The sequence below is a fragment of the Mustelus asterias genome, chromosome 5, assembly GCF_964213995.1.
Source record: "Mustelus asterias chromosome 5, sMusAst1.hap1.1, whole genome shotgun sequence".
Classification (NCBI taxonomy): domain Eukaryota; kingdom Metazoa; phylum Chordata; class Chondrichthyes; order Carcharhiniformes; family Triakidae; genus Mustelus; species Mustelus asterias.
In genome coordinates this window covers 9,482,223-9,494,465 of record NC_135805.1, presented here as the reverse complement: position 1 = coordinate 9,494,465, position 12,243 = coordinate 9,482,223, and the positions used below count along the sequence as shown (strand labels likewise).

At 47.9% G+C, this 12,243-nt stretch overlaps 1 protein-coding gene across 1 annotated transcript in view; it reads right to left on the bottom strand.

Annotated features, from left to right (window-relative positions):
* The window catches only part of LOC144493945 (dynein axonemal heavy chain 8-like), a 1,745,965-nt gene that overhangs the window by 518,870 nt on the left and 1,214,852 nt on the right, over positions 1-12,243 (bottom strand). The window contains exon 51 of the mRNA XM_078213522.1: positions 2,132-2,266. Within this exon, the coding sequence (XP_078069648.1) occupies positions 2,132-2,266 (135 nt within the window). The remainder of the gene's footprint in view (positions 1-2,131; positions 2,267-12,243) is intronic.

The following is a 12,243-nucleotide window of genomic DNA, read 5'->3' as shown; positions in this document are numbered from 1 at the left end:
GCCAACCAACATGGCCGCTCCCATAAGTCGCACGTGGGTGATGGCGCCAAACTCAGCGACCCCTGGTGGTCACACACCTCCGACTCCGTCGACCGTAATGGTGTCGTCCTGGCCTCGCACGTGGATGAACCCCTCGATGATTTCGACGACGAAGACCCGAGCTCTGAAGAATCGCAGGCCACACTGCCGTTCCTAGGTTTAGATTGGCACACTTTCGAATAGTGCCCTTTCTTACCGCAGGCGGAGCACAACACAGCCTTAGCGGGACACCGTTGCCGAGTATGCTTCGCTCCCCCACAGAAGTAGCAGCGCGGGCCGCCCGGAGCTGCTGCCGTCGTCTGGCCCGAATGTGAGCACGCCATTACGCAGCATTTCGAATCCGAGGGACGAGGCGGGATTGGCGACTGCTCCTGCCACGTTGTCTCCACGTGGTCCTCCGGATACAATACTAAGCTTTTGGTGGCCGTCTCGAGCATCTCCGCTAGCTCGATTGCCTGGGTAAGGTTAAGGTTACCTTTCTCCAATAGTTTAAGTCGAATGTACGACGATCCGACTCCCGCCACAAACGCATCTCGGGCGAGGTCGTTCATGCTCTGCTCAGCCGACACAGCTTTGCAGTTACAGCCCCTGGCTCGCTGTAGGAGCTCGTTCGCATATTCCTCCATCGTTTCGCCAGACTGCCGTCGTCGAGTGGCTAAGAGGTAACGAGCGTGTATTTCATTGGGCGGTTTGATATAACGCTTCTTCAGAAGCTCGAGGGCCTTAGTATAATCGGTGGCCGCACGGATCACGAGGTAGACAGTGTCGCTTATCCTCGCATGGAGGACCCGGAGTCTGTCATCATCTGTGGTGACCGCTGCGGAGGCTGCCAGGTAGTCTTCGAAGCACTTCAGCCAGTGGCCGAAGGTGTTAGAGGCGCCCACCGCACGTGGATCTAATCTAAGGCGTTCCGGCTTCAGGATCTGCTCCATACTCTTTTTTTTTCTTCGACGAGAGTTTAACAACAGTAAATAAAATTGATGCGCGTTATCAATCACGAGGCTAGATGCTCGGGAAATAAAAGGCTTTTATTTACTGTAATGAAGCAGCCAATAATTATATACACTATCCCAGACTGAAGGGGTCCCAGCCAGAGCAGGGACTTTTATACCTCTCCCAGGAGGCGGAGCCCGACTGGGATGTACCACAACACTACAGTACAAAGGTGTAACAACCCCACCCTAACCCCACCAGTAACAAGTAGCACAACCCAACAGTAACATATGTACATCCTTGTAGTACTGGCCAGACCCTGGCTCAGTACTATCCAGTGGGAACCAACAATGGTTCACCACATATCCACATGCAGCACTTTACTTTCCCCTGTTCTGCCTTTCTGTGTTGAAACTGTGAATTCATATTTTCTCTTCTCTCAGTTAAGTGGGTGACTCAACACTTCGAACTCCCACCTCACAGGAACAGGTAACACTCCTGACAGCAAACCTTTGACACCGGAAATCTTCAGGCAACACATTACAGATGCTGTTGAGAGATAGAAGGGCCAGGAGCAGCTGTAGGTTTTTCTGCGCTTTCTACCTAGTTAACACTAACTGCCTGTTAATGGAACTGGCATTTAACTGTTACTCGACGGAGTGCTGTTGTCTGAATAAGTGTTAAATATTATAGCAGCAAGCTGAGTGAAGGGAATGCTTAAAGTCTAGGATCAAAAGTTAAAAAAGCAAATTACTAATATTGATAATATTGAATATTGTAGGGTGGCATGGTGGCACTGTGGACAGAGGCTGTCTCATAGCGCCAGGGACCTGGGTTCGATTCCCAGCTTGGGTCACTGTCTGTACGGAGTCTGCACGTTCTCCCTGTGTCTGCATGGTTTCTTCTGGTTGCTTCGGTTTCCTCCCACAGTCCAAAAGACGCACTGGTTAGGTGTATTGGTCATGCTAAATTCTCCCTCAGTGCCGGAGTGCGGCAACTAGGGGATTTTCACAGTAACTTCATGGCAGTGTTAATGTAACCTTACTTGTGACACTAATAAATAAACTTTAAAACTTCTGAAATATATGTTAGGAGACTATCACAACCATTTTCAATATTTAAAACATTGAAAGGAAATAGATTTCCATTTCCTCCTCACCAGTTTAGACAGATTCATATCTCTCAGTACTCTCATGACAATGGTTGATTCACTGTCTTCTGGCCTTGCTCTCTTCTGAGCTCCCAATGTCCTCAATACAGAAAGAATGTTTCTTAAGCCAAAGTCATAATGAACCTAGTTGTCAAGAATTTGTGAAGAAATAAAATTATTAATTGAACTATTCTCTAAATGATGAAATTTATTGGAGCATTCCAGTAAAAAAAAACTTCATTAACACAGGACAGAAAACACAGAAAATGTACAGCCAGAGGGAAGCCATTCAGCCCATTCTAGCTGGAAAGAGTTTTCCAATGCAACACCATTTTTGAGTTGGCTGTTCATAGTGCTGTAGGTTACGGCACCTCAAGTGCATTTTCTGTTTTTTTAATGTGATGAGTTTTTTGCCTCTACCATCCTTTCAGATAAGGTTCTGCACCACCCTCTGTGAGTGTAAGAGTTTCTCCTCAGCTCCCTTAGAAGCATTCTACCAATGACTTCAAATTGATTCCCATTCTGCAATCAGAAATAATGCCTTCCTTGTCCACTCGAACTGGGCCTTTAATAATTTTATGCACCTCAATTTTATCTCGCTCAACCACCTCTGTTCCAAAGTGAAAATAACCCCTATCAATCAAATTCTTCTCGTAACTAAAAGAACAAAGAAAATTACAGCACAGGACGAGGCTCTTTGGCCCTCCAAGCCTGCACCAACCATGCTGCCCAACTTAACTAAAACCCTCTACCCTTCTGGGGACCATATCCCTCCCATCCTATTCATGTATTTGTCAAGAAGCCTCTTAAAAGTCACGACTGTATCTGCTTCTACTACTTCCCCCGGCAATGAGTTCCAGGCACCCACCACCCTCTGTGTAAAACAATTGCCTCATACATCTCCTTTAAAACTTGCCCCTTGCACCTTAAACCTGTGCCCCTTAGTAATTGATTCTTCCACCCTGGGAAAAAGCTTCTGACTATCCACTCTGTCCATGCCGCTCATAATCTTGCAGACTTCTATCAGGTCGCCCCTCAACTTCCTGTGGCCAAACGGGCCACCTAAAATGGTGATTTGTAAAGCACTCTGGGACAATTGGCCAAGAACTAAAACAGCAGGCTGCTGCCTAAAAGACAGATAAACAGGCTGCAACTCAGACGACTGAATACACAGGATATGGGTCATCTGCAGGACAAAAAGGACTTTCTGGTCAAACTGGGTTGTTTGCCACACATAGGGGCGCTGTAACCCCTTATTTGGGAGGGAGGTATCTGTCCTACATGCCCCCAGCACCTACAGACATGGCCGATAGGGACACACCCAGAGATTGGTGTGGCAGCACCTGATTGGACTTTATCAATCAGGAAGATCAAGTCCTTATCGATTGATTGGCAATGGCCAAAAGGGACGCAAAACCCAATGGGGTATAAAGGGTGCTGCGCAACCAAGAATCTCTCTCTCTCTCTGACCCCACGCACAAGCTACAACAATGGTGACTGTCACCAGCAACGACCAGCACGAGGAGAGCCACTACACCCGAGAAGGAAGGAAGACCAGAGCCAGAGTGCCAGACCAGACCAAAGGACCAGACTACGCCGAGGACCACCGAGACTAGTGCACAGATAAAGGCCAATATCTGCTTGGGTACTTGCCAGTCACGCAAAGTTAAGTCAAGGTCTCGTATTGGACTTGAACTTTAGTATTTTCTGTAAGATAACTTATTGTTGGTTGGGTGGGTGATTATTGATTGTGTGTTTTAAATAAATATTGGTTGTACTAACAAGAAGTCTACTCGCAATTCTTTGTCCATCGTATAAGGGTTAAAACAGACTGTGTGGCAGGCACAACACTCCGTTGTTCCAGTGAGAATAAACTAAGTTTCTCCAACTTCTACCAGAAGGACGTGGAGGCTTTGGAGAGAGTACAGAGGAGGTTTACCAGGATGTTGCCTGGTATGGAGAGGCTTAGTTATGACGAGAGATTGGGTAAACTGGGGTTGTTCTCCCTGGAAAGACGGAGGATGAGGGGAGACTTAATAGAGGTGTATAAAATTATGAAAGGCATAGATAGGGTGAACGGTGGGAAGCTTTTCCCCAGGTCGGTGGTGACGTTCACGAGGGGCCATAGGTTCAAGGTGAAGGGGGGGAGGTTTAACACAGATATCAGAAGGACGTATTTTACACAGAGGGTGGTGGGGGCCTGGAATGCGCTGCCAGGCAAGGTGGTGGAGGCGGGGACACTGGGAACGTTTAAGACTTATCTAGATAGCCATATGAACGGAGTGGGAATGGAGGGATACAAAAGAATGGTCTAGTTTGGACCAGGGAGCGACATGGGCTTGGAGGGCCGAAGGGCCTGTTCCTGTGCTGTATTGTTCTTTGTTCTTTGTTCTCCTCATAGCTAATGCCCTCCATACCAGGCAACATCCTGGTAAATCTTTTCTGTACCCTCTCCAAAGCCTCCACATCCGTCTGGTAGTGTGGCGACCAGAATTGAACACTATATTCCAAGTGCGGCCGAACTAAGGTTCTATAAAGCTGCAACATGGCTTGCCAATTTTTAAACTCAGTGCCCCGGCCGATGAAGGCAAGCATGCCATATGCCTTCTTGACTACTTTCTCCAGCTGCATTGCCACTTTCAGTGACCTGTGTATCTGTACACCCAGATCCCTTTGCCTATCAATACTCTTAAGGGTTCTGCAATTTACTGTATATTTCCTATTTGTATTAGACCTTCCAAAATGCATTACCTCACATTTGTCCGGATTAAACGCCATCTGTCATCTCTCCGCCCAAGTCTCCAACTGATCTATATCCTGCTGTATCCTCTGATGATCCTCATCGCTATCTGCAAATCCATCAACCTTTGTGTCGTCCGCAAACTTACTAATCAATCCAGTTACATTTTCCTCCAAATCATTTATATATATTACAAACAGCAAAGGTCCCAGCACCTGAGGAACACCACTTGTCACAGCCCTCCATTCAGAAACGCACCCTTCCACTGCTACCCTCTGTCTTCTTTGACCAAGCCAGTTTTGTACCCACCTTGACAGCTCACCTCTGATCCCATGCGACTTCACCTTCTGCATCAGTCTGCCATGAGGGACCTTGTCAAAGGCCTTACTGAAGTCCATGTAGACAATATCCACTGTCCTACCCTCATCAATCATCTTCTCCACTTCCTCAAAAAACTCGATCAAGTTCGTGAGACACGACCTCCCCTTCACAAAACCATGTTGCCTCTCACTAATACATCCAGTTATTTCCAAGTGGGAATAAATCCTGTCTCGAAGAAACCTCTCCAATAATTTCCCTACCACTGATGTAAGGCTTACCGGCCTGTAATTACCTGGATTATTCTCGCGACCCTTCTTAAACAAAGGAACAACATTGACTATTCTCCAATCCGCTGGGACCTCCCCTGTAGCTGGTGAGGATACAAAGATTTCTCTCAAGGCCCCAGCAATTTCCTCCCTTGCCTCTCTCAGTATTCTGGGGTATATCCCATCAGGCCTGGGGACTTGCCTACCTTAATGTTTCTCAAGAACCCCAATACCACCTCCTCTTTGATCTCAACATGACTCAAACTATCTACACACCCTTTCCCAGACTCACCATCCACCAAATTCTCCATTCCATGAAACATCCTCATATATCTCTTCTGTATAGTCTTGTTGTTCATCCTTTGAGATTAAGATGACCATGTTAATCACTGGTGGCTTTGGGCAAACTTTCTGTGGGTGAGTTGCTGGCTCATTGTTTCCTCTGCTTATATTTTCTCATTGCTCCTGTTATGAGCTTGCTTTCAAAACAGGCCATACAAGTTTTATTTGGTTGCATCAAGTGCAGGAATCCTTGGCGAGCTTCTCCCAGGGTTAGAAGTTGATATCAAAATTTCTAAGTGAAGCTCTCATAGAGTTCGAGTAATGCTTTTACTACCATGGGAGCTCACCCCAGACTCGAGCTTTCTGTAGAAGACTCACTGGGGGCAATTTTATGAGGAAATTTCTAAGCTAACATGAAAATGGGAGAGTTTCAGATCTATTTTTTGGGGGAGACCAAATTGCATATCTTATGCACTCATATGAGCCAAAAATAGACTGGACTGTTTCTAGGCACTAGACTGAGGGGGCAGGGGTTAACTCACCAGGAAGGCTGCTACAGCAGCGGAGGGAGCCATTGCGCATGTGCAGACCTATGTGGCTGCACATGCGCAATGGCAACCAGCACAGAGCTAACAGAACTGAAAGATAGATGTGTCAGCTCTCTGCTACTGCAGGCAGCCTCAACCCAGCACCCCTCATCCCCAGATATCGCAAGTGGCCCCTGCCCGGAAATATCACCACTGCCCTCCCCGCTGCCCAGACCGATTGCCCCTGCCCTCTCCACCGATTGTGTGCAGAGTGGCAGTGGGTCCCCCTACCTACCCAATTACCCCACTCCTGTGGGTAGTGCAAGGGTGTCAAGGTGGTAGTAAAAGGGTTCCAGGCTGGCAGTGCCAGGCTGGCACTGCCCAAGCTCCCCCTTGCCCTCGACCTCCCGGGGGGCCTCAATGATCTCTGGTTCAATGAGGCTATCATGACTGGTCCTCATTCGTGGAGGCCAGGGGCAGAATTCTCCCCAAAAATTTCTGAGTGTTGAATTTGCATGCAAACTGGAGAAATTCATGCTAGTTTTATTCAGGGGGTTCAGAGAAGAATTCCTCATGCTCTGTGCACTACAGAGACCGCCAGCGTGAATATCATTAAATTTCAGGGTGGGGCCTATGCCCATTGGAGAGGCTGAAATCAGCTGAGCGGGCCACTGTGCATGTGCCAATCTGTCCGTGCCGAGATAAGCGCTTGCGCAGTGACCCTGCACTGATGGCCTCTCGATTGCTGGCCAATCCCATAACCCCTGTAATGCCGGCTCTCTGCACCCCCCCCACCCCCCCCCCCCCCCCCCCCCACCCCAGCCTGATGGCTTGCCCCCCAGATCATTTCTGGGCCCAGCACTGACCCCTTCCCTCAGCCTGCCCTGATCTCCAGCCCCCACTTCCGATCACTGCCCCCGACAGTAACCCCCCCTGCAGTCCCACACTCCCGCAGTGACGACCACCCCACCAGCTGATCCCCCCCAAGCTGCCTCAATCGTTGGTCCCCGTGCTTCTCCCACCAATTCCTATGCACAATGGCAATGGGAAACCCCATCCCCTCCAATTGCCCCATAGGCTCCACCTCCATCAGGGCCTGCCCCCATATGCCCCACCCCCTGGGATTGCCCCATGCCTGATGGGCAGTGCCAAGGTGCCCCCTGGGCATTGGCACTTTGCCCCTTGGGTAGTGCCAAGGGGTAAAGCTGACAATGCCAGGGTGCCAAAGCCCAGAGGGCGCCCCATCCACTGCCCGACCCTCTGGAGGGCCCTGATTGCCCCTTTCACTCCAGTGGGTCAGGCCACTAGCTCCCCGAAAGGGGGCAACGACTGTAATCCCCACTGGAGCGGAATACTCTGGCGGGGTGGGAGATGCTCGCGGACCCAGAGACTTCAGGAGATCTTCGGGTAGGTGTTCTCCAAGGCGACCTTCAAGACACATGACTTTTAAGGGCGTCTGGACAAATACATGAATTGGATGGAAATGGTTGGGAATAGAGGGATATGGTCCCTGGAAGAATAGGGGTTTTTAGTTCAGTCGGGCAGCATGGTCAGTGCAGGCTTGGAGGGCCGAAGGGCCTGTTCCTGTGCTGTAATTTTCTTTCTTCTTTGTTCTCTTTGTTCTTTGACAATGCAAAATCGCCGAGCAGAAACTAATAGCCAAGTTCCGCATGCATGAGGATGGCCTCAATCAAGATCTTGGGTTCATGTCACACTACATGTAACCCCAACCATACTGCCTGGATTTGAAAAATCCTACTAACTGTCCTGGCTTGAGACAATCCACACCTCTTTAACCTATGATTATCCCTCTCTCCATGTACACTGTTTGTACCTGTAAAGACTTGATTACTTGTAAAGACTCGCTTTCCAACCATTCTTCACATTCCAATCTGTAATTATCTTGCAATTGTGTTTTGGACTATATATGCCGTGTTTGTGAACGTACTTCCACTCACTTGAAGGAGCAGTGTTCTGAAAGCTCGTGATCTCAAATAATCTGTTGGACTTTAGCCTGGTGTTCTGAGACTTCTTATTGCATTAATAGCCTAATTTCCTTCATCAGTAATCAAAACATAATTCTGTCGCCTTTCCTGAACTGACTAGGGGGTTTTCACTGTAACTTCATTGCAGTGTTAATGTAAGCCTACCTGTGACACTAATAAATGAACTTAAACTTCTGACAACACTTAGGCCTCGAATGTCACTTTCCCCTTCAGCACTTTTCTTTTTGGTCTGAGGAGAAACTTCCTGACCATTCCCAACTGCCCCTTCTCTGTCCTGGCTACTTGCCTTCCTTTAACCTTCCCACCTTCTACCATTCTCGGTTTTATGGGGTGTCAGAAAAAGATTTTGATTTGTGGACCAACTCAGAATTATCAACCATCTCCACTGCTTGTCTAGCTATTTTAACTCTTTACTGAGATATTGATTTGTTAAGAAAATGGGAAAAATGTTGGCTAATAGAGTACAACATGAGAAAATGTAAAGTTGTTCATTTTGGAAGGGAGAACAAAAGAATAGGGTATTATTTAAATGGTGAATCATAGAATCTACAGTGCAGAAGGAGGGCATTTGGCCCATCAGGCCTGCACCGACAACAATTCCACCCAGGTTCCATCCCCGTAACCCCCACATAATCCCCCTGACAAATCCTCCAAGTGCTCTGGTTTCCTCCCACACTCTAAAGATGTGCGGGTTAGGTGGATTGACCATGCTAAATTGACCCTTAGTGTCAGGGGCATTAGTAGGTTAAAAATGTGGGGATAGGGTCTGGGTGGGATTGTTGTCAGTGCAGTCTCAATGGGCCGAATGAACAAGGAACAAAGAGCAAAGAAAATTACAGCACAAGAACAGGCCCTTCGGCCCTCCAAGCCTGCACCGACCATGCTGCCCGACTTACCTAATACCCCCTACCCTTCCGGGGACCATATTCCTCCATTCCCATCCTATTCATGTATTTGTCCAGATGCCCTTTAAAAGTCACGACCGTATCTGCTTCCACCTCCATATACACAGGATCTGCTCGGATGAGGAGGATCGCAACAGACACCTCCAGACGCTGAAAGATGCCCTCATAAGAACAGGATATGGCGCTAGACTCATTGATCAACAGTTCCAACGCGCCACAGCGAAAAACCGCACCGACCTCCTCAGAAGACAAACACGGGACACAGTGGACAGAGTACCCTTCGTTGTCCAGTACTTCCCCGGAGCGGAGAAGCTACGGCATCTCCTCCGGAGCCTTCAACATGTAATTGATGAAGACGAACCTCTCGCCAAGGCCATCCCCACACCCCCACTTCTTGCCTTCAAACAACCGCACAACCTCAAACAGACCATTGTCCGCAGCAAACTACCCAGCCTTCAGGAGAACAGTGACCATGACACCACACAACCCTGCCACAGCAACCTCTGCAAGGCGTGCCGGATCATCGACACAGATACCATCATCTCACGTGAGAACACCATCCACCAGGTACACGGTACATACTCTTGCAATTCGGCCAACGTTGTCTACCTGATACGCTGCAAGAAAGGATGTCCCGAGGCATGGTACAATGGGGAAACTATGCAGACGCTGCGACAACGGATGAATGAACATCGCTCGACAATCACCAGGCAAGACTGTTCTCTTCCTGTTGGGGAGCACTTCAGCGGTCACGGGCATTCGGCCTCTGATCTTCGGGTAAGCGTTCTCCAAGGCGGCCTTCGCGACACACGACAGCGCAGAGTCGCTGAGCAGAAACTGATAGCCAAGTTCCGCACACACGAGGATGGCCTCAACCGGGATATTGGGTTCATGTCACACTATTTGTAACTCCCACAGTTGCGTGGACCTGCAGAGTTTCACTGGCTGTCTTGTCTGGAGACAATACACATCTTTTTAGCCTGTCTTGATGCTCTCTCCACTCCCATTATTTTGTTTCTTAAAGACTTGATTAGTTGTAAGTATTCGCATTCCAACCATTATTCATGTAAATTGAGTCTGTGTCTTTATAAGCTCTGTTTGTGAACAGAATTCCCACTCATCTGAAGAAGGGGCTAAGAGCTCCGAAAGCTTGTGTGGCTTTTGCTACCAAATAAACCTGTTGGACTTTAACCTGGTGTTGTTAAACTTCTTACTGTGTCCACTACCTCCCCCAGCAACGGGTTCCAGGCACCCACTACTCCGTGTAAAAAATCTGCTCGTACATCATCTCCTTTAAACCTTGCCCCTTGCACCATAAACCTATGCCCCCCAGTAATTGACTCTTCCACCCTGGGAAAAAGCTTCTGACTATCCACTCTGTCCATGCCTCTCAATCTTGTAGACTTCTATCAGGTCCCCCCTCAACCTTCGTCGCTCCAGTGAGAACAAACCAAGTTTCTCCAACCTCTCCTCATAGCTAATGCCCTCCATACCAGGCAACATCCTGGTAAATCTTTTCTGTACCCTCTCCAAAGCCTCCACATCCACATTTACGATGGATAGGATGTGGAAGGAAACTGCAGGGGATGGGCATAATTGAAATGTGGAGCTTGTTCCAGGAACAGCTACTGCGTGTCCTTGATAAGTATGTACCTGTCAGGCAGTGAGGAAGTGGTCGAGTGAGGGAACCGTGGTTTACTAAAGAAGTTGAATCTCTTGTGAAGAGGAAGAAGGAGACTTATGTAAAGATGAGACGTGAAGGCTCAGTTAGGGTGCATGAGAGTTACAAGTTAGCCAGGAAGGACCTAAAGAAAGAGCTAAGGAGAGCCAGGAGGGGACATGAGAAGTCTTTGGCAGGTAGGATGAAGGAAAACCCTAAAGCTTTCTATAGGTATGTCAATAATAAAAGAATGACTAGGGTAAGATTAGGGCCAGTCAAGGACAGTAGTGGGAAGTTGTGCGTGGAGTCCGAAGAGATAGGAGAGGCGCTAAATGAATATTTTTCGTCAGTATTCACACAGGAAAAAGACAATGTTGTCGAGGAGAATACTGAGACACAGAGTATTAGACTAGATGGGATTGAGGTTCATAAGGAGGAGGTGTTAGCAATTCTGGAAAGTGTGAAAATAGGAAAGTCCCCTGGGCCAGATGGGATTTATTTTAGGATTCTCTGGGAGGATAGGGAGGAGATTGCAGAGCCTTTGGCTTTGATCTTTATGTCGTCATTGTCTACAGGAATAGTGCCAGAAGACTGGAGGATAGCAGATGTTGTCCCCTTGTTCAAGAAGGGGAGTACAGACAACCCTGGTAATTATAGACCGGTGAGCCTTACTTCTGTTGTGGGCAAAGTTTTGGAAAGGATTATAAGAGATAGGATTTATAATCATCTAGAAAGGAATAATTTGATTAGGGAAAGTCAACATGGTTTTGTGAAGGGTACGTCGTGCCTCACAAACCTTAGAGTTCTTTGAGAAGGTGACCAAAGAGGTGGATAAGGGTAAAGCAGTTAATGTGGTCTAAATGGATTTCAGTAAAGCGTTTGATAAGGTTCCCCACAGTAAGCTATTGCAGAAGATACGGAGGCATGGGATTGAGGGTGATTTAGCGGTTTGGATCATAAATTGGCTAGCTGTAAGAAGACATAGGGTGGTGGTTGATGGGAAATGTTCATCCTGGAGTTCAGTTACTAGTGGTGTACTGCAAGGATCTGTTTTGGGGCCACTGCTGTTTGTCATTTTTATAAATGACCTGGATGAGGGCGTAGAAGGATGGGTTAGTAAATTTGCGGACGACACTAAAGTCGGTGGAGTTGTGGACAGTGTGGAAGGATGTTTCAGGTTACAGAGGGACATAGATAAGCTGCAGAGCTGGGCTGAGAGGTGGCAAATGGAGTTTAATGCGGAATAGTGTGAGGTGATTCACTTTGGAAGGAGTAACAGGAATACAGAGTACTGGGCTAATGGTAAGATACTTGGTAGTGTGGATGAGCAGTGAGATCTTGGTGTCCATGTGCATAGATCCCTGAAAGTTGGCACCCAGGTTGATAGGGTTGTTAAGAAGGCATACAGAGTGTT